Here is a 23,001-nt window from a genome sequence, read left to right on the forward strand (position 1 = left end):
TGTGTGTGTGTGTGTGTGTGTGTGTGTGTGTGTGTGTGTGTGTGTGTGTGTGTGTGTGTGTGTGTGTGTGTGAGGGAGGGAGAGAGAGAGGGAGGAGGTGACATCTCCAGTGCCTGCGTTAGGAAGCAACCTCAGGCTTGAACCTGTGGTGGCCATTCAGATACACAAAGGTTGAGCTGGCTCCTTCTGGTTCAGTAGAAAGTATGTACTAGCTGGTCTCTGCTGTGGTGGCATGTTTTAGCTGCTGTTTGACTGACTTCAACATTTGGACTTTCTGAAACCTCTTTTTTTTTTTTTTTTTTTTAACTCTTCTGGAGCTTTGTTAGGTAAGAGCCGTTTTCCAGTGGCTATTAAGAAACTTTCCTTTTAATGTTTGTAAAAGTAAAAAAAAATGCTGGATGTTCCTACAGTTAAAATTGCCCTGATGGAAACATTTAAACCTCTGACGGCGTTATAAAATGCTCTTAAGAATATTTTTTGTATTTTCAAACCATGATGTTTTTTCTCTTTGCTCCTCCAGGACGCTCAGACAGATGATACTGATGTCTAATGTCTGCTCTAATCATGTAGATGCTGTTCATTCTTGTTTCTAAGTGCAGACAAAAAATGAAAATAATTGGGAGAAAAATTTGGGAACATCAGTGACTTCATCTCTTGTTTAAATCAGGCCTTAAGTGCATGTTGCTTCAGACTGTGCTGCAAGATGTCACCTTTGATCTCATTTTTTGTCCCCAACTATGTGAAAATTGATGTAATCACTGGTGTGTGTTTTCACTCCATTCTTTAGATGTAGAATTATATTTATTTCATTTATTTATCAGCGCACAGCCAGTGGACCTCTTTTGTAGACTGCTGTCAGCCTAGTGTTTGGTAAAGATGAGGCACATGTCAGGTAGTAATGAGCCCTTGGAGATGGATGTATCACTGTTTTAGGACTGCAGGGTATAATGGTAAAGCCACGCGATCCGTAACAGTTCTTCACCAGGCAGCAGCCGGCAGTATCAGCAGGGTAGCACCAGCCTCAGATAAAAGAGAGAGCTGGAGAGGGAGGGAGCAGGAGAGAGAGGGAGAGTGATGAGTGAGCAATAGAGAGGAGAAGCTGGGTAGAGAGTAGAGACATAGAGAAGGAGCCGGTGAGGGTGAGACGCCGAAGCACATCTAACCAGGGGTGTTTTCTCTTTTTTTTTCCTCCTCCCCGTTTCCCACCTGGGCTCCCAGCTCCATCCAGGATCCGATGATTACAGGGCAGCTGAGCAAGCCGCTGCTCTCCCTGCGCAGCGACATGAGCGCGGCAGAACTCCGGGCGGACGACAAAGCGGCCACCCCAGACAGCGATCTGAACGACGAGCCCCTGCTCCTGCCCTCCGAGGCCACGGACAGAGAGGGCACTCCCAACAAGCTGTACGGTAAGTGGACTCACGCCTCCCGTTCGTCCCTTCTCCTTCGTAAAGCTGCAGGCTGAGGTCTGTTTCAGACAGCAGCGAGGTGCAAACGCAGGGCTTCTATGCTGGGACAGGTGTCAGCAGTGTCAGGCAGCAAACTAAGTTTAAGTGCAATGAGTTGGTCAGTGTTTGGCTCATTTAAAGCTTGGATATCGTTGTGGGAAATTGTATTTTATGTCATGCTTTATGCACCTTCACTGCTAGACTTCAGATTCTCATAACATTTTTGCAGTCTGGTTAGTTGAAAGTCTATTTAGAATACAACAGGTAATTATGTTGCAGTTCCTTTTGAAGATGCAGCACATGGTTCTAGAACTATATGTTTTAAATACTAAACCAAAGCTTTAACGGATAATTGTGATGCTTTATTGCAGTTGTGTATTTTATGGCAGCTTCTTTGCTTTCACTCTCCTTCATAGAAAATGTATTTAAAAGTTTAACTGATCCATGAAAATCCAATTTTCACTATCAGCCTACTTTGCTACAACCCCACCTTCACAACCCTGGTGGTGTTTGGTAATATTATGCACTTTGTCCTTAATTCAAATGAGAAAATGTCATATTTGTAATTTGAGCATTGTTAGAATCAGTAGCAAATTATGCAGATAAATGATAAGTTAAATTAAAATGTCTACTTAATGTTAGATATTGTATTTATCATCAGCACATCAGATATAGTGTTATTGTTAGTAGCTTATTGCAGAGGCTTATCTCTTGCAGTTATTTATTTTCAGTTTTCAGTTTATTCAGTTATTTTTGGTCTTTCGGCATCTTCAGTTGCAAATTATCTTCAAAATTAGCCAATTTCTGTATCAGCATGCCTCATTATTTTTGCAGTTATCGCTTAATTGAGTGTTCACACTATTTTGGTAGTTTGCCTAAATAAGTGTGTGTGTGTGTGTGTGTGTGTGTGTGTGTGTGTGTGTGTGTGTGTGTGTGTGTGTGTGTGTGTGTTTTTATTATGAGCTGTTTTACTCATGTGAACTAATTCAATCGCCGGGCCTCATTATGAATCAATAAGCATAATGACATCAATTACCATTTTAGCAAATTTTCAAATTATTTGTTGTAATGAGAGGCGTAATGTAGCCATAAAGGATTTTTTTTCTTGAGATGCTTTTATTAGAGAGATTGTATAATCATTAGAATGAGAAATAATTACAAACTGAATATTTGCATTTATATCATTTACATTTGACAGATTTGTCCTTCTGGCAAGAGCTACAGAATTTAAACTTGAATTTCTATATTTAGTTTCAAGGAAATTGTTAACGTGTGAAATGTATCCACCTCCATTAACAAATTATTCCCAAGACTTTGTTTTTATCTGCTTAATTTCAGTGGAAAGCTTCGTAGGAGATATTATTTGAGATATAGCGCAAAACAAATTTGAAGGACTTCCTTTAAAGAGCTTATTTGCTTAACACGTCCTCATCATTTACTGTTTTTGTCAAGTTTTATTATTGTTATTTTTATTATAGAATTTGTTTATTTATGTCTCTTTCTCTAATGGCTTTATGTTGGTTACTGTTTTGAATATTTATACAAACTACCTTGTCTCCTCTGCTTGTGAGGGCCTGTTTGTCTGTTTTTCTCTTTCTGAAAGTTAAACTGTGTACTTATTTGTGTATGTGCATGCCTTAGTGTGTATGTCTGTGAGATTTTGGCAGATAATTGTTTTACTGCTGGGTTATCAATTCATACTGCAGTAAACAGTGCATATTTTTTGTTTTCCAAGATTTTAATGAGAGTTGTTAATGTAATATATCAGTATGTGTGGATCTGTGTGTGTGTGTGTGTGTGTGTGTGTGTGTGTGTGTGTGTGTGTGTGTGTGTGTGTGTGTGTGTGTGTGTTTCCTGGCAAGTGGCAGAGTATAGTATGGGTCTCATATACTGAGCTTGCCAAACATTTGTGAATGAAATACAACGAGAGTTTGGAGGAGGGATAGCCAAATATTACTCTCAAACCTCATCAGTAAGAGTTTAGCTCTAAGCCGAGGTTAGAGTCTCCTAAACAAGGACTGTGTACTGCAGGATTTGTCTCAGAAGTGTTGCAATTTGGTTTAATAAGCATCAAGTCTCTCCCTCCTTCTTCGTTTCTGATCAGTCTCTATCTGACTCCTCTTCTGCTCCTCACTTGCTACTTTTTGCTTTTCCATCTCGTGGTACGTGCACTTGATTTTTATGAAATGCTTTGCTGTTTATTTAGATTTGAATCTCATAAATAATGACACTTAATCAATGAGAAATTACTTAGGAAAAACATGCAATCATCTAGCATTTTGCTAATTTCTGGATGCATAAGATTAAGATTTATAGTGTCTATTTTGGTGTTCCTTGATGGCCTGTCTTCATACTGCATGTGGCTGGTCAGAGCTGCTCCAATGTGACTTGTGAATTTTGGTGGGGGGGGTTTGCTTTCTCTCTGCCCAGTGGCGGAGCCTTGGGCTGTGCCAGCGGCAGGTTTGGTTTGGGAACCGCTGCCCACATGACCTGTCACAGAGAAAGGCAGGGAGTGACGAGGACACTTGGCGCAGTCGTGTCTTCTGCTGGAGGAGATAGGAAGGAAGAATAAGACAGAGAGAGTGTGGGGTTGAAGAGGAGAGACTCAGCATCTTTCTGTATGCTTCCTTAAATGCTACCAGACAGACAGAAAGGAAAGGTGTGGTGACTGTGACTGGTCACTCACATTTTTTACCCAGTCAAGAATGAGGATGCACTCTTTGTTGCGAGTGTTTGGTTCAGTGTTTAGTTCTAGAGTCGGGTCTATGAATCCTGTCCAAACCCAATGGGTGTGACACATGTGGACATAAATTTAAAAGCAAAAGATAGTTGACATTTTAAGAATATTCACTTTCCACACAATGCAGAGTAATTTATCTGAAGCTGCTTTGACCCTTAGCAAAGCTAAACAGTGTATAAAAGCAAACATTTCATTATTGTTTTGGTACATCAGTTGGTTTTTATGTTGTACTTATTTGAGACACATTTGCTTATATTTGTGTTTGCAGTAAAACTCTCATGGTTGCAAGGAGAGTGTGTTAAGTTTGCAGTTCACATTATCGCCATGAATGCCACTGATATTAAAACCACCCTTAATTGAGCCTGTAAACTATAGGCCTTCCATTATTCAGTCCTCTTCTTTATGTGGTTGTGAACTGTGCAGAAGCCACCCTGATTTTTCCCTTTTACTTGCATTGTGGTAGAAGTAAGGGGCAAGAGAAAACTGGATACCTCGCTGATTGAATGCTCCGGTTTCATGATCGACATTTGCTCACGAACCAGCACGCTCATATCATAGGCACAGAATAACGGCATACACTGGTAGTTTCAAGGAAATGCACATCATGACTTAATTTGCTCCCCTGGAATTCAAGTGTTAGTGTATCTATTGTGTCGACAGAATCGAAATTTTCTTAAATGCGGAGAAACTTTAGACGGCTTGACTGAGTTTGGAGTAATTTTACTACATGCTCACATGTATACACAGTGCATTTCATAACACGGCTGACTGAAAGTGTGCACCTCTTGGTTCATTATTGAAACAGTCGTATGTCCTGTAAGTGTTCTGCTGAGGGCATCCTAAAGATAAATAGTCATATACTTCCAGAAAACACATACAGTTGTACAAAATCTCTTGTCACTGGGCTGTTGTACAAAAGGTGTGATAATATGAAGCCTGGTACGATATTCAACAGTGAATCATCATCACTCTGTGAACTTCGATACAGCTGCGTGTCCACTTTGTGCCGCAATTACATGCGCCATATGTGTGTTTTCATATTTAGAGAGCCAACCACAAGTTTTCGTCTCAACAGAGCTGATGTATGACTTAAGTTTGTGCTAGTATGAGAAGAAGAAGTCAGTGGGAGACAATGACAGTAGCGGTCATGTTTGTCTACAGTAAATTGTCCACCTTCTACACCCACCACATGCTTACTGCAGTGGTGAAAGGGTCGTTCTCCTCCTAAAAGCTTGCCTGTGCAAATAGTCTTCCACTTCAGCTAACAGGGGCTACGAGGCACCACAAACATCCTGCCGCCTTGTATTTATTCCAAGTAGAAGTGGACATTAGGTGGGAAAGCTGTGGTTAGTAGGGCAAGCAATTTTTTCAAAGGACGAGATGGTGTTGGATGCGTGCAGTTTCTGTCTTCTCTTCTCAAGCAAATCTCCCCCTTTCAGACATCAACAGACAAGATAATAAGACACTCAGAGCACAATTCCGTATTATATTCAGCAACCAAAGGCTCATCTCTTGTCAGTTTGCATTTACTCTCCCAAGGATGTGACGCTTCTATCATCATGCTGTCAAAGAGAGCCAGGCTGGAACGACAGGAGCACTCATTTCATACACTTACTGTCTACATGAAATGGTCTGCACTTATACGGATTCTGCCAAAATGGTGGAACATTTTCACAAAGGTCACCTAGAGACCCCCCTCCCCAAAATGAATCTTTCATTGATTTCTGGTATTGGAGGTCATTCAGAACAAAAAGTCCACACCAAATGCCACATCTGCTGTAATGCTGCACCTTCTTTTGTTGTATTTCCAGACTTATTACACTGCATTTGCAATCAGATTGCTGGATTAGTGAACTTAATTTCATCTGGACTATTCAAGGACTAGTCAATCACATACGTCTTTATTTTGGAGAGTACTTTGTAGCAGTACCTTTCTCTCTTAAATGTAGTTTTAAACTATTTTTACAATGCTTAAGTTTCATCAACTCTTTTTTTAGTGAGTGTGCATCGCAGATGCAAGTAATGGTGGATTTTGGTGAGACAGCCTCAAGAATAGCTGCCAAACATTTTCTTTCTCTTTGTTGAGTTCCAAATTTTAATTTTTTTGTGTACTCAAATATTTAAGATTCTTGATAGTATTATTATATATACATATACATATAATAGTGTAAATATGGGACAACACTACTGTCTTTCGTGCAAAATTCTCTATTGCGTTGCAAATTCATACACACGAAAATACACACACACGCACACTGCTGCAGGCACGAGTTCTTATTATTTTTGTGTAATCAGCTTAGTGAGCAGGATGCATGGTGAGATAGGCTGCTTGCTGATGCAAAGAGCCTCGTAATGTTGTGTGGTGGGGTTAAGTAATAAAGTGGCGCAAACCCAGCGCTGAATGGGCCACGCTGAGTAAATAAGAGTGGATAAAGGAGACAGAGGGAGAACAAGTCTCTCCCCAGGAGGTGGATCTCATTATGGGGATTTTAGCTGTCTGTGCAAACTTGAAAACAAGCTTAATGCATGCCTATAAAGCAGGTGTAATACATTTGCTAATGTGCCCGCAGTGCCCATGGCTACAGCAACACAATCACTGCGTGGCGTGGAGGACAGGGAGGATGAGCACAATGCAGACGTCTTGTTTCTGATGCAAACAGCAGCAAAGGTCATCAGGTTTCACGGATGCTTGGTTATGCAGAAGTGACTTTCAGCAACACATAGAACCTCAAAAAAAACTGTAATATAATTCTGCCTGTTGTTTGTATGTTTAAAGTTAAGAAGATTATTTGCACCCTGACTAGAAAGTATTCCAAAGAAAAGCACATTACAAGTTCTGTAGGTGGATCGCTGTGGAGAAAATAAATTGAATTTCAATATGCATTTATTTTAGTTATACACTTTCTTTAAGTTGGGAAATCATTTTCACAAAAACTTATATGTTGTGTCGCACACGCTCCATAACAAATATCAATAAGCCTTTCATGTAGAGCTAACAAAGAGGCATCACATCTCCTGGCACGGACACGGTTGGTGTTGTTGAGATGTAATTGAAGCTGCAAGGGTCACATTTTCGGAATAGAAATTACAGGCTTGTCTTTGACTTGTGTGGCGTGAACCAGAGATGCATCCCACAGCCCTTGTGTCCTTCACAAGCCTTTATTATTTATAACGCTCGCTCTTTGAGCAATGACCAGTACTAATGCATAACCTTCTGTCCTTCTGGCTGATTCGCTTCCTTTGAAACCAAAGATTGAGGCAGGAGAAGTGGGTGTATGGTGGATGAGGCAGGGGTGTGGGCGGGTGGAGTGGGGGGGGGGGGGAGCCAGTATAGGGCAGTAGAGATCCAGGCTATCGAGAAGTTATTATGTTTTTTCCCTTTATATCTGAGGATGTGGAATAACACTGTGATGATTCTTTTCTCCAGAATAGAGTTATGTGCTTCAAAGCAATACTATTTCCTGACGTCCCTCCTTCCACTATTTGTCTGCTCCACAAGAATAATGCGCTGGGAGGGGTGGGTGGGGTGAGTGTCTTTAAGCTACATTATTATTTACTTGTTTCCACCTTTACTCACTCAGTTCCGTAAACATCACTGCAACAGGGGAACACAGTAACAACTAATACAGGCCTTTGTTCAGATAAACTCATTTCTGGATAAACTCTGTTTAGCTCAGGTTCAGTGAAAGTAAAGATTTACTCTTCCTCAGCTTGTATCACCTGATGTTATCCTATAGTGATTGAGCCTGTGCTGCAGCACGAGTGTGATCCATTGTTATTATACCTCTATGACAGAAGGAAGGGGTGAGGACGGGGGAGGAGAGGAGGCTTCGAGGGGCAAGGGGGTAGAAAGTGGGACATAGGCAGCATTAGTGCCGTATAGCCTGGGGGGCCCAGGCTGATGTGTCAGGCATGACATGTGGGTGTCTGGCCCCTCCACGCACACACAAACACATACACTGGACTGCCCTCACACCCCACTGGCTGCTTTTAAATGTCCTGCAGTTGACCAGATGCATCGCAGAGCAAAGGTGCTGTTTTTAATGTTATTACAGTGTGAAAGTCAACTGCAGCTTGTTGTTATTTTTTTATTATCGATTAATATGATAAGTTATTAAGTTTTTTCAATTAATGCTTTGTTCTTCTGAATGTTGGTAAAAATCAAAATGTCCAAGCCAACTTTCCATTGCTTCATTTTTACAACAAACAGCACAAAACTAAAAGATGGAAGCTTTGCACTGATGTAAAAGCTGGAACCAGTGACTACTCGACATTTGGCTTGAAATGATTATTCAATTGAAAAAAATGGTCTAGATTCTTCTTCTGTTGATTGACTAATGGAATAATTGACTTCCAGCACTAGCCATAAAAAAAGCTGAAAATACTTCTTACTTCCATTTAGAGTTTGTTACTATGGAGCTTTGTGCAATTAGACTTTCTTCTTCTTCTTCTTTCTTTTTTGAAGTCATAAAGTGAGGCTGCAGCTATGGATTGTCTTCATCAGTGTTTAATTTGCTGATTATCTTCTTGGTTAATCAATTAAACGTTTGGTCCATAAGACTCTAAATTAGGGAAGAATGTACATCACTGTCTCCAAAATCCCAAGGTGATGCCTTCAGATGTCTTGCTTTGTCCGACTAACTGTCCAAAACCCAAATATATTGACATAATATGAAACAGAGAAAGGCAGCAGCTATTATTATATTAGAGGTGCTGGAACCAAAAATTGAATTTAAACGATTATCAAAAGTGATGAATTTTCTGTTTATCAACCAATTGATTGATAACGTTTCAACCCTAGTCACAAGAGCTTTTGGTTTAGACAGACACAGTGTGAGAGGAAGGCCTCCATTCAGCACATGGTCGCATGCTGCCGGCAGCAGAATCCTATTTAGAGCAAATATCATTTAAGTAATTTAGGAGGAGGAGCAATAGTGAAGCAGGCATCTCCTAAAAGGCTTACAGCTCTCTAAAGCTAGTCTTCATCTCAGCGTCCCTCCTTCGCTCATGGCCGTAAAAGGATGAAGAATAATTTGGATTATTATTTGTCTCTTTCAACCCTGAGCTAATCAGGTTGACATTGCTTTGGGAATGAGGAGGACGCACCGTAACAGATGTGCTCATGTGCAAAGTGTCCCAAGTCCCCTGTGAGGATGCAACACAAAAGCCCTCTTCTCCCCCTCCCCATTCCTCTTCCCTTCTCCATCCTCCTCCCTCCATCACACCATCTCTCCTTCTTGACCTTTGAAATGGGCATTGCCTCTTCTCACCAATTTACCTCCCTCTGGTCCCTCTTGTGCTTGTGCTGCTTCCATCTCCACTCCAGCATCAAGGGAGAGACAGGTAAGAGCTGGAGCAGAGCACTCTCATGTCAAAGAGCCTTTTGGTGAAGACCTGTGGCCACGAGTGAGAGCTTAAGTGTTGGAGCACAGGGTCCTCACTGCTTGAAGCATCGTTTGCATGCAGATTCTCCACCCATTCATCAGAAACTGGGGGGGGGGGGGGGTTACTTCTACAAACTGAAGTGTACAGTTTCCTGTTGTTTACATTGAAAACCTCCAGGCAGTGGAGACATCTATTACACCGTTGCATCCATTTCTTCTCTGCCTGCCCTTCTTCTTCTTCTCCTTCTTCTTCTTCTGTCCTCTGAGTCTTGTCTGCCCTGCTTGTGGCTTAACAATCACCTTAGAAATAGTCACAGAACTGCTGAGGTGTAAAATCCTTTCTGTTCGGCACACTCCACGGCACCACCTCCTGTGTAATTCCTTAACTCCATAATTCCACTTTGTGCCAGAATAATGAATGAGATAGATTTTTTTTCTCCCCTGTAAGGTCGACGCCCTTGTGCGATGACGAATCAGGCTTTAATGTTCGGGGCTCAGAGAGATCGCCGTAGTCTCTTCTCCCTCTTGCCCTGCGCTGGGCTCTTAATTAAAGAAATGGCAGCCCTCCTCACAGCAGCAGTAGCCATAATGTAACTAATAGTGTTACAGGCAGCCACTCAAAAGTCAGTCTCTGGTGATTTTCTATCCCCAGAAACACTATTGAGCTATCCTTAGCAGCTTCTCCACCCCAGCCTCTAAACAGAGTATTACTTCCCTGCCAGCCCAGAGGGAGCCATCTGACTAAGAGCACCTGGAGTTATTGGCAGCAGATTATGCCCTGTGTTATTGTTGAGGGCTTTGGTGGGAGTAATGAAACACTGGACTAAATCACTGGTGATTTTGGCTCTCTTGCATTCTACATGGAGTTAAATAAATCACTGTAAAGCCCACATTGCATATTATAGGGGGTTGTGCCCTGGGCATCGTTTGATTTTTATCAATTCAGATTAGAATTCCACTGATTGATTGATTGATTCCCGATGTATGATGAAACTTTGCTCCCTAGTTTGATTTAGTTAAGCTCCTTATCTTCGTGTTTCTTTATGTACTTTAATATCAGTGGGCAATAACGATTTCCTGCCTTATTTTTGCGGCTTCACTGTAGTTGTATTTATACTACATCCATGGGCTAATTACGCAACATCAGCTGCTGCGTGGATATTTACTGAGCTACTCACTGCGGAACACCTGGCTTTTCAGCTGGTGGACAATCTCTTGACACTACTCTCCTCATCTTCTTCTCACTTGCTTTCCTCTGAGCTTCGTAAGTCGCTTGCTCAACCACTCGCCCCTCACCAGCACCCGCCCCACGCCCAATCACCTACACGCTGCTGCCTTGATGCATGATGTAGACATGTCCTGACAACGTCCACGTCCTTGCAGATATGTAGCCTTTGTTTGCAGTGATAAAGGATTAAAACGTTTAGGAGTCAATAACCAGAACAATTTTTTTTTTTTTTGTTGGTCCGTGATCGTTGGCATGTTGGATTCACTTCTAATTTGGAGCTGAATTTCTGCTCCCAGCTCTGCCTGTGTGCGTCATCACTTTTTGGACTTTGTCTCCAGCTGCTTTTAATAGAAAAATGAAAGCGAAATCATCTGTTGCTCTCAGCTCTCTCTGCAATGCCACATCAGCTTTCCAAGTGGTATTAACAAAATCAATGGTCAAACAGTCTGGGACAATTGGTTGTGTATTGATGGAATTAAACCTCATGTATGATGTGGCTTTTTGTTTATCTGGCCCTTTCTTTACGCTTCAACAGCCCACAGATGGCTGTCCAACAAACACTGAATCAGCACAACACTCTTTGATGATGAAAATTATATTACTGTGCATGCATGTTTCTTGTGCTATTAATACCTCTGCTTCGATAATTCAGTTTATCATACCAATTAAGATTGTAATTAACTTATAATCTTCAGTCTTTTAAAATGTGTTCACATGTGAAATTATTTTCCATGGATTAGATTTCAGTGGCAAAATGATTGACAACATCTTAATAGCAAACACATGCACTCAGCCAGACATTTTCAAAAGGACCATTATAAAAATGGGGGTTGGCTGTTCATTCTGAATAGGCTGAATCGTTACCAGGCCTCTCTCGTACATTTGACAACTTACATAATGCATTTCCACTAAAATAGCTTTAAGTGTTAAAGCTTCTTTTATGGGCAAAAATTGATTCATGAACGCACTGAGGCGAAAGCTAACATGAACACAAAGCTTTCAATAACAGCCATTTTATTCAGACTGTCAATGTATGAAGCGGTTGCATTAGACAAGGTGGCATGCTGATTGCTTTATGAAATCCAGGCTAATTGTTTTGTGGTGTAGTCCTTGGGGCACCCTACATTAAGACAGGCCGAGTGAAGTCAAATAAATATAGCTCTTTGTGCCCCCTCCCCAAACACGTGCACACACACACACTGCATAGAAAGACCTTCTGCCTTGTGTGGCATTGAAAGTCGCTCTCCAGTGGCCACTTTGGTGATCAATGAAAGAGAATTTATATAATGGTGGATATTGGCGATATTTCCATGACATAAGTCACGCCAAATTGCACTCTGTGCCCTGTAATAAATATAATTATTTAAAGAAATCTCACTGTAAATATCACGTCACTATCAGTATGAGTATATGAATATACAACTTGATTCATGCAATTAAATTCATCCTCTTACTTTGAGTCAAAGCCATGAAAAACATATGTGTGTTTGTACTGAAGTGCTGAAGAGTGTTTTTGTTATTCAGAATTGAGATTTAATGGCCCTTGTATTCTACAACAGCAATTAAACACTTCAGGAAATTCAAAACAGAGACGAAATCTGAACGTCCTGGATGAATGTAAAGCAATGTTGTAAGTGCGACGCCCGTTCATCCGCTTGGCCTTTTCTTTCATCTCTCCTCACATCAATACGTCCATTCATTCCATTTTATTCATTGTATAAGCTGCGTATAAATGCAGCATCAAAGGACTTTTTCCTTTTGGTAAAGTTTCTCTTTTTTCCCTGTATATAGTATTAATTTCTGTCTGGAAATCCATTTAAGAATCATTCACACTGGATAAGTACATTTTTTTTAAAGAAAATCAAAACATGTACAAAGATTCTAGTAATAAAAAAGAATTGAAGATTGACTCCCTGGATATTTCTCCTGTCAGCTATTTAATTTAGTTAAAGAAATTACACAAATCCTTTGGGGAACGATGTGCATGTGTATTTATTTATTATTGATTTTTTGCCCTGCGATAAACGTGTTAACGTTACAGATATTTGCAAGGGGATGAAGCTTTCTAAGTTATTGTGAAATGATGCAATGAAAGGCATCAAAGAATCGTTATTCAGAAAGTCTCCCACACTGTTTATCAGATAGAATACATTATTCACCACCAATATCTTAACTGCAGTCATGAGCCATACTGTTTGTGCCGCTTGATGATGTTATAAAGTCTCATGCCTTCATTATAGCTGAATATCTTAATTTAGCTAATTAGCTTTGTTACGACGATAACGAGATAATTCACTGGTGTAAAAGTTCTTCAGCAGCACTGCTGGGTTTGTTATTGTTATCACAGCGTGGCAGCTGCATTTAGAGAATTGCGTTGGAGATGATGGAAAAGTTTGAGTTGCTGTAAATGAAAATCAGACTGTTTAAAGTCAGCAGGAAAGAAATTACTTTAATTTAATAACATCCAAAGTGAGAATTAACTGCTTAGAGACAATACCTCTAATTAAATCCGGTAAGAAATGTATGGCCTCATGATATCTACTCTCTCAAATAAATGTGGAATTATACAGCAGATTATGATGGTAATTTTCTTTATCTGGAGCTTTATATTTACTCTAATACAGCCACAGAATATTTCCTGTATGCTCACATTGATCTTAATCCCAGATAGAGTGCACAGGGTGGGGCCTTGCACAGCGTGATCCATAATGGGTGAAATAATTGCTGAAAAGAGACTGGCTTGTCAAAATATCCACTGCGTTGCGAGGCTGATAAGCGAGAGGATGTGGACCTTCATCGAGAAGCAGGGCCAGCCAGCCAGAGGTAGAAACCAGCAAGAAAAGCAGGCGTCCCCTTGGGCTTTCACATCACCCATCAAATGCTTGAAGTTTCTTAGGTCATGCCATTCACCAATTATTTGGATTTTATGTAAAGATGAAATGATTTTAGTTGGCGGAGGAGAGTTTAAAAATGTAATGCATAAATATACTTGACAGGCAATGAGATCTGGCTGGCAAGGCTATTCAATAGTACATTTTGTATGAAGCTTTTATAAAAGGACTAGAAAGCACTGCATGCCCTGTATGTTTAACAAGAAAAAGCCTATTCATCCTTGAATAAAAAGACACAATACACCAGGACTTTATTCTTCATTTAAAAGCTGCAATATTCCATTTAAGAAAATCGATCTTACAGTGGAAATGTGATTACATTTTTTTAATTCATTGCCAACATTGTGCAGTTAAACTAGCTTGTGTGGCCTTCAAACACGTTTCCACATGGTTGGCTTGACTTCATCTACAAAATCCACTTTATTCAGGGGAAGAGCTGTTTTGTGAAGAAGAAGATAAAGATGTGTTATTCACTTTCTGTGTCATGCATTCAAAACAAAGTCATGCTTACGAAATTACAGATGGCACATAACCCTTTTGTGAAACGATCACATTGGTGTTTTTGAAATAAATAAGCTTGTAAATTGACTTAACAAGAGCTCCAGGCACTCATCTGTACTTAAATAAATTCTTTCAATTTCAAATCTCAATCAAAAAATAGAAGTTTGCTTTTTTAAGAGCAAAATAGCTTCATTCACCACATGTTGTGCAGTTAATAGCTCTGCAGTGCAATTAACACTTCAGTACATCTACTGAAAGGTCAGTTTTGCTAATTAAGACACATCTCCAATCTGTGTTTTACTTTGCTGTTGGATGCCAAAAACAATGAAGTATTAATGAAATAATTGGACTTGTAAAGCCTCTGAAAACCTGGCTTCAAATCCAGTGTATTTCTCTGTAACATGAAATTTATGTGTCTAAATAAGCAGCCATCAATACTAAAGGTCAGAAAAAGCAACATCTCCAGATCTCACAAACCGGTGAGATGAGTACAGACTTCATTAAAAAAAAAATACAGAAATATCTGAACTGAAATAACCAAAATGTTGTTCATGTAGGACTCCATCACTTATACAAAGACGCCAACTGAGAAAATAGATTTTCAGGGCTTTCAGAGGCATTTCGGAAAAAGACAACGCTTTCAGCTGTCTGTGATTGAATTTATACTCTTGCATATTTGTGTGTAGAAATAATTTTGTCACTGTAGCTGGTTATGATCAGGACAACAAAAGTGTGCTTTCTACAAACTCAACACTCAATCAGAGCAAAAAAAAAAATCCAAAGAGAGAAGATGCTTTATGGATGGTACTGTGCACAATATGTCATACAAAGTAAAAATGCACAAAAAAGACAACTTGATAAAGATGTCTCCAAAGAAAAGGCTGAATAACCGCTTCAAGGTCGATCAAGGACAGCTATATTCACCCAGGTTGAGGCTAATGTGGTAAAACATTGCAGTTGGCATCAATAAAAGGCTTGAAGTTGTCATTGGCACTGAGATGAATGAGCAAGATGATTCACTGAGTAGATATTATCCACTATATTGACAGCATGTCAGTCAGGGAACAGGATTTATAATAACACATAGTTTTAGCACATTTCTGCGGCGCTACAAGCTGACCTTCACCAACTTATTCAGAAGAGATTCATCCTCCAAAATGCCCAACAACATCTTTTCAACTCTCTTCTTGAAAATCATTGTGTGTTGCACCCTGTTTACAGAGTCTGCGTTGTTTTTAGAGAGCGAACAGTTAGCAAATCAGACGCAAAAATCGCTCTTAGAAAGTCAACCTTTGTCCATGTTCATGAGACGATTGTTTTGGTTGAAGTTTGTGCACATTCTTGTTTTAGTAAGATGTGAGCGCCCTTCGCATTAAATTCATCCAGCTTTTAGTTTTCTGGTCCTTTGAATGGCGACTCGCACAAAATAAAATGAAGTCATTTTTAGTCAGGTGGTACTGTATTTTTCTTCGAGACAGTCATTTTGGTGAAGGACATCTAAGCGACATTTCATTTTTCTGACAGTTCTTTCTGCAAGATTTACTCGTCTTTGCACTCCACAAGCCTTTGTGTCAACTGTGAGACATCATGCGATCTCGATATCGGCGAGGTCAAAGGGTGAGGGTCAAAGCAGCCTTTCAGACCTTTTAGAGCAGTCCACACTCGCTGCACTGCTGGGAGATTCTGTGAGATAGGGATTGCTATAATATCCAATCGTCGGTGTCCTTTATTTTCCCTGCAGCCATCAGCAAGCTTATTATCATGTCCCTGTCTGCTCCGCTCCACGCTGCCCTCATAGCAAACAGGTCTAATTGTGTCTCGTAGCTGCAGGCTCAGAGCGGAGGGAGGGAGTGGGTTTAGATGAGTGATACTCAGTGATGTAAATGGCTGAATAATATGGCCCCGGCGTTTGTGGTGGAGCTCTATCTCTCAGCGGTAATCTAGGCCATCGGGGACCCGCCAGTATGCATCATCCCCCATCAATGAGCCTCTCCGCTGGTTGGTAATTTATTCAGTGCTACAGCGGTTATTGATAAAGCACTTAAATACAAATTCCCCCTCTTTCCCAACTGCCCTCCTCTGCACTGTGCGACACTCTGCGCCGTGTTATCACAGTGTGGTTTGTGTTGTGTGTTTATCTACTTGGATTGTCTGTGTTGATCTAAGGTGGGCTCTTTGTTGTCTCTTTTTCTTTCTGCTTTCCTGCCTGTTGCTCTCCCAGGAGCTCGTGATGGTTCAGTCCAGTCTGACGTCAGCAGCAGTCCTTCTGAGCAGAGCCAACTGGGCCAGTCCCACCCAGGATATCCAATGGGTCCACAGGTGAGTGAGGGGGTCTGCAACAAACTGAAGCCAAACTTCAAACACCCTGTGTAGTCAGTGATAACGTGAGCACTTTCAGTAAGGTAATATTGTGTTTGTGGCATTAAAGAAGTTCACTAAAGAGTTACGATTGCCCACTGGGCTATAAACGTTGAGTCAAGCTTACAGACGTCTGGAGACATCTCATTAAAAAAGAAATGACACAATAAGATGTTAGACAAACAAATGTGAAAGGGTTTGTACTCTCTAATCCAGTCTTTTCAAGCTGCAGTGTCAGGTGTGCATAGCCGAGATAAATTGTGCATTATCTTAGGAAATAGTGCCTGCACACAAACAAAAAAGTTGGAGGAGATACTCAGACGTAAAACGAATCAATTTATTCCCCCCTGTTTATCATTGTTGTTTGGCTGCCTACTTAAAGCCTCTGAAAACCTCAAATCTGTTTCTCTAAAACATAACATTAAAGATTCATGACTGAATAAGCATCTCTGTTATTACTTTGTAAATTACTGTTTTTGATATCAGCACCTATTAGGAATATTTATTGTTCAACACTCAAACATTGATCTGCTTCGTCAGGACTGTGTGGATTGGTTTGATCAGATTGAACTGAAAGCAACCAAACAACCAGCTGATCATCAGATTCAAATATTTCAAAATCCTTCATGTTCGTACGTGACATCACTGCTTTCCAATCAGCCCCGCCCACTAGTAATCGGATAAGTAAATTTTTTCCACACTTTGCACGTGTCATAAATTCTTCCTTTTAGTCATACTGTAGTATACCATACATGCCGAGGTGGTCTTTGCTATTCTCCATACCTACATACCCTATTGTGACTGACTTCAGACATCTAAAAATGACTGTGCAACACTGAACAGATGGAGGCAACGAGCTGCCAGCCTCATCAGCTTTGACCACCTGCTCCACACTGACAGTCAAGTCAAGAAGGACGGGGACACCTGACATAAAGGTGTAATACTTACCAAATCAGGTCCAGCACTAAAGCATTTTATCTCTTCCTAAATGACCTTTGATTTTAAAGTCATGTCAGTTAATGTGTGGAAGGTATCAAATCAAAATTCACAGCTTTGTCAGCACTTTCTGTGCTTCTGTTCTGAACAGTATCCACTGTTTGGTTTGACTGTAGCAGTGTCCTAACATAACCAGCAGTGTGACACTATAATGATGATAAATGATTGGACAAACTGGAGGCAGGTGCGTGTAAAGTCACAGGAGGACCGAGATCTCTGATTGGCTTAAGCATGCTTCTTTTTGATGAGGGATCCACTGTTATCCTCGGTGTCCTCGTTTTTGTCACGGGCTCCTTCGCAGTTTATTTGTCTCCCTTCAGAAGCAGTGCTGCTCTCTTTTCACTGTGACCAGTGTTGCACATGTGCCAAGCCAAACTTCAGTACAGCAGGAGCGAAAGAAAGATCGTCACTGTTCACCCTGATCACAGCCACAATGAGAAAAAGATTAAGGAGTTTGTCTTGACAGTTTCACAGGTGAAACCGCTGACTTAGTCCTGTTGCATTCACCCTCTCTGATCCCACACCTCGAATAATTTTCAGCTGAAATGTGAAATCATTAAGTATTTTGTCATCACACATCATCCTGAGATGTAATTCATTTGTGGCACTAATGAGCTGACAATACAGGCCTTGTCAAAACAAGCAGGGGAGCAAAGAGCCTGAGCCTGCAGCCCTGTTAATAGCTCAATCAGGAATTGTCCTATCTGATTGGATTTATTGGCCTGGTGGCTCTGCGATGTTTAATGAACATCTATCTCATTAGTGCTGCTCAATGTCACCGCTCAACACACAGAAGCGCACACAGAGCGTCAGGTTTCCTCCACCCTCTTTAATAAGGCCATTCTCCCTGCACTCAGTGTTACTCAATGACAGTCAATCCTCATCAGGATAAACAAAAGAGGAAACATGAGAGCAGGAAAGCCATTCAGGTTTGCCGGGCTGGTTTGCAGGGTGAGAAATCCCCAGTGAAAGAGTCAATCTGCAGCAAGTGGAGATAAAGAATGAGCTTAATTAAAAGCACTTTTCTGATTACAGATACCGTCGCTGGTCAAAGCCGCTGTTTTGGTAATAGATAAGAAATAAGCACAAAGCGGAAAGCATCTCAAGCAGGCAGCAGTTAGAGTCTGAGCCTCAGCAGGCGGCTCTCAACAGTCACCATCTAATATATTAATGCTGTCAGTACAGTCTCTGTGAAGCTAACACTTTTCAGAAACAAAGGCGCTCCGCATGCCATACCCAATTCTCTTGTTCCAGGATCAATATGTTTTGATAGATTCTCGCTCCAGAGCCGGATATTGTTCGAACAACCATTATCCGATGGTAGTTTACCCAACATGAATCCACCTTCCTTCTGTTTCCCACTCGCAGTTAGGATGACAAAAGTCTGCTATCTGGGTGATTATGGGCAATTTCTCAGTGCCAGAGCTGCCAAGCAGATAGAAGGGCCTATTCTCCCCTGATGGGCAGAGAGGCTGGGTACCACATCCAGTCCTGAGCGGGGCTGCTTCCCCATCCAGAGCCCAACACACACCCTGTCTGCGTGTCTGTGTGGCCCCTAGGAGACCGCTTCTCAACATGCAGCTGTCAGGCCTGCCAAGCAGCGTAGAGCAGCTTTCCAGCAGCACCTATGGAGAGGAGGAGCGAGAGTATCAGGCGAAAAGGCAGAAGGTGAACTGCTTGTAAATCTAGATGAGTGATGCTTGGGATTCTCGTAGTAAAAGCTTGCTGTGTGGTTGCAGAGTTGAGCTAATTATGTTCCTGCCCGATTTATTCTTATCTCTGATTTTGACGTGTGCACATACTCAGATAATCACATAATCAGTCTTAAACTGGCACAACAAACAGCCTTAAGACTAAGCGCTCCTGCATGCTTTTAAAAAAACCTCCAAAGAGCGTTCTCTCTGCAGCAGCCTGTGTGCCTAACAGCTGCCTGTTTCTCCAAAGCTGCCTGTAATGATAAATAAATCAGAGCTACATCTGATAATTGCAGAATTGTCTTTTAATGTTATTCCCTTATATGTGAGGCTGTCTTTGCTGTCAAGCCTGGCAATCTCATTTTGTTTGACTCCGAGATGAAACGCTCAAAGACTGTCTTTGATTATATGCTGCTTCGACTCAAGATTACATTTAGTTTAAAATGTGAGATTAAACATATGTCACTTGCAGCTAACAAACGGGTTGCCTTTGTTATTGTCCTTTGAGGATTCTTTGAGCTCCCGAATTATTAATTCATTTTTTAAAGTTAATGGCAAATGTCATTTTGAATGCTCTCAGAAGCGTCAGATATTGTCATTTGTTATGCACTGTTGTTGCGTATCAAAGCAAATGTTGAGAAAGAGGAGTCATGTAGCATGTGTGTGATTACTCCTGCCAGCAACGATCACCTCTCTGTGCTTTATTATTCTTTTAGCGGCTTAGAAACACAAACAGGTACTCGTTTGTCTCTCAGTGCAGATATTTCACCCTGAGATCTCTCTGTGCTTTGTGGCTTTAAACCCACATGACCTCGTACCTCTTAAACTGTGATCGCATGTATGTCGGAGTGGGCGCAGGCGTTCTGCAGCATGCAGGGTTATCACAGTGACACGCCTGTCACCCAGGAGCACCAGGCGCGGGAGTATGGCGGGGTCTTCGCACTAGTCAGCCCGCTCTGCATCCTGTGCAAGCTCCAGACACACCATGCAAAACAGAAGCAGATAGCTGACAATTGGAGTTAAAGCCTTGTGAACATAAGTCACAGTGGAGGAGCCAACACAGTGCAGCCAGGCTTACCTAGCAACGTCTAAAGGCTGCTTCGCTGTGGATGCAACACAAGCTGGCCATGTACTTCTATTATTTTATTCCAAACAGTAAATTTGTGGGATTTTGTAGCATCTTCAGTATCTTCCGTCTTGTACCTCCTGTGCAGATTCAGTTTGACACGCTCAAACGCTGACGTAATTTGAAACAGTTTTTATCAGAATGAATGAAGTGAAAATGCCATTCCCTGTGTATTCATGGAGATTTCAGCCCTGGTACAAACCTTCCCACTTGTGGCTGAAAGCTCTCAATGAAAAATGTGTTGGTGTGTTTCCAAACCCACTTCCTCGGAAAATACATTTGAAGAGATTTTCTACTGCGTAAAATATCTCAGAGCGATTCTTCTGATAACATATCTTTTCCTCTATGGGTATGACTGCACGGATTCCACTTTAACTAATATGAATGAATGGATACATGAAGAGACAAGAGTGATGTGTTATATCCCTCATCAAAAGAGTGAAGTACTGCTACTTTCTTTTTCTTTTCATTTTTTTTAAGCACTGTGTATTTCAAGCACATTTCTGTGGTACCAGAGATTTGTTCAATGGGATGAAACATAAATCACTCTGCATCTCTGTGAAAGAAAAATGCTCAGCTCGTTCACAAAGATTGGATTTGATCTCTGTCAGTACCAACGGCAGTGTGTTTTGACTGTCTGTCTGTGGCGCAGCAAAGTACAGAATTCATCTGCAAAACAACTTCATTCATCAAAACACACTGAGTACTGATATGGTCACTTTGGTCACATCTCACAAGTATTTTGCAGCTCACACAAGTAATGTCAAGCCGTAATTCAGTGTTATCTTTTATACAGAGGAATTATAATGTTGAAATGTTATTGTTCCACAAAATTCTGGACTGAATGACTTCGAACAAGCTATAATTAGAAACTAGCAAAATTAGCTTAAGAGTTTGGTCTCATATAATACATAACATTGGTTCCAACAGTTTTCATATATTTACCATATTGTCATATATTGGAGAATGGCCTTATTATTGCCGTGGTAATGATTTCAACCATATCATCCACCATACAAGTTTATACAAATGCTGTTGTGCATTCAAGATGGACAAAGATGTTCCTGTAATCCACTACATTACCTAAAATGATATTGTATTCATCTTACACTTACTCGTGAAACATCTGAGGATTGTGATAACGTAAAAAAACACAGCAACTCAGTACTGAGTTGTGGAGGGAGCTTCTTAGGACCGTTGGCCTCCACATGTACCTCCCTCACTCATTTTGTGTGACCAGGTGGCGGAGAGTTAAATAAACAGACACACCTCCAATTATGCTGCTGTGCTAGCTGCCCACACTAGCTAACGGCTATTGCAAGCTACTTACGGAGTTGGGATTTCTGGCACAATTTCACCTCTAAAGTCTAAAAAGGTCAAAGCTCCAGTGACATGTATACAGAGTATAAGTTGAGTAAGTGTCGCTGGAGTTTTGACCAGGTTAGCTTGTTGCCCCAAATCCCAGTTGTCTGGTTATGTTTATGTAATTGACCCCAAGTTCAAGATCTTTAGTCAAAACTATGTATATGTTTTATAGTAAAAGAGACACATTTTGAGAGAGAAATGAATAAAAAAAAATTTTTTTTGGACACATATTTTTCATGTGACACGAGACAAATGAACAATAAACACAATGTCATAGAACAAGAGAAAATGTGCATTTTTATTTAACTCTGCAAAAAGTGGCAGGTTGGGTATCTGTATAAAATGTGGCACAGTGGAGAATTTACTTTCATATAAATTTCTTTTGTCTATGTTTACTTCAAAGTACTTCATCATTTTTGAGTCATAATCAGAAGTAATCACATTGCAGGCAGTGGGTAGTTTAGTTTTAATTTAGCTGACGTTACAAAAAGGACATTACACTGAAGTAGAGAAATGTCCATGATGACACAGTGATGATATGTTTGGTGTTTGCTGCGTGTGTCTTCTGCAGTCCCTCCTGGTGGCCCAGCAGTTGGCCAACGCAGTTGGCGGCGTGATGTCCGGGGCAGCGCCAGGCATGAACCAGCCCATCCTCATCCCCTTCAACGCAGGTGGACACCTGGGCGGGCAGCAGGGCCTCGTCCTCTCCCTGCCCACAGCCAACATCCAGAGCCTGGTGGCTGCTGCTGCTGCAGGGGGCATCATGACGCTCCCCCTCCAGAACCTGCAAGGTAAGGAACAGGGCCAAGTAGAAATGCAGCGATAGAAAGACTCGTTCCTTTGACAAAACAGGGTCAATATGACATCCCAGGAAGAAAGGAGAAAATAGTTCAGGTCCTCTTGGAAGCTGATGGATGCTCTTAAAAGACGTTGGCCTCATGGTCACGTAACACTAATGATACATGATGATTCATAGACCATGAGACACCAGGAACTATTAGTAATAAATAAAACAAATATCAACCCCAACAAGAGCTTGATGCATCCATTGTATGGCATGGACCAGTTTTGTTTTTTTCTTTAATAAAAATGCTTTACAAAGCTCCTGAGCAGGTAAGAATCCTTCAGGGGTTTGTATCCCAAAAAGCCGCTATCCTCAACTTGCCCAGAGGAACAACCGTATTAATTACAGGTCAATGTTTTGCAGTGCAGCGCAAAAGCACTTTATGCCTCTTTCCTCTGCATAAGAGTGCACTGTACTTCACTTTTTTAT

General features: G+C 41.0%; 2 protein-coding genes across 3 annotated transcripts in view; both read left to right on the plus strand.

Moving 5' to 3' along the window:
* LOC139346648 (transcriptional regulator Myc-like) overlaps positions 1 to 23,001 on the plus strand; it is a 159,675-nt gene that overhangs the window by 42,185 nt on the left and 94,489 nt on the right. The gene's annotated exons all lie outside the window — the stretch shown is intronic.
* pou6f2 (POU class 6 homeobox 2) overlaps positions 1,056 to 23,001 on the plus strand; it is a 65,865-nt gene continuing 43,919 nt past the window's right edge. Inside the window, exons 1-3 of one of the 2 annotated variants that reach the window (XM_070986266.1) lie at positions 1,056 to 1,406; positions 16,411 to 16,508; positions 22,300 to 22,519. In XM_070986266.1, the coding sequence (XP_070842367.1) occupies positions 1,235 to 1,406; positions 16,411 to 16,508; positions 22,300 to 22,519 (490 nt within the window). In that variant the 5' untranslated portion in view covers positions 1,056 to 1,234. The remainder of the gene's footprint in view (positions 1,407 to 16,410; positions 16,509 to 22,299; positions 22,520 to 23,001) is intronic. The other variant, XM_070986268.1, reaches the window with a different exon arrangement.

This window comes from Chaetodon trifascialis, chromosome 18, assembly GCF_039877785.1.
Source record: "Chaetodon trifascialis isolate fChaTrf1 chromosome 18, fChaTrf1.hap1, whole genome shotgun sequence".
Classification (NCBI taxonomy): Eukaryota; Metazoa; Chordata; class Actinopteri; order Chaetodontiformes; family Chaetodontidae; genus Chaetodon; species Chaetodon trifascialis.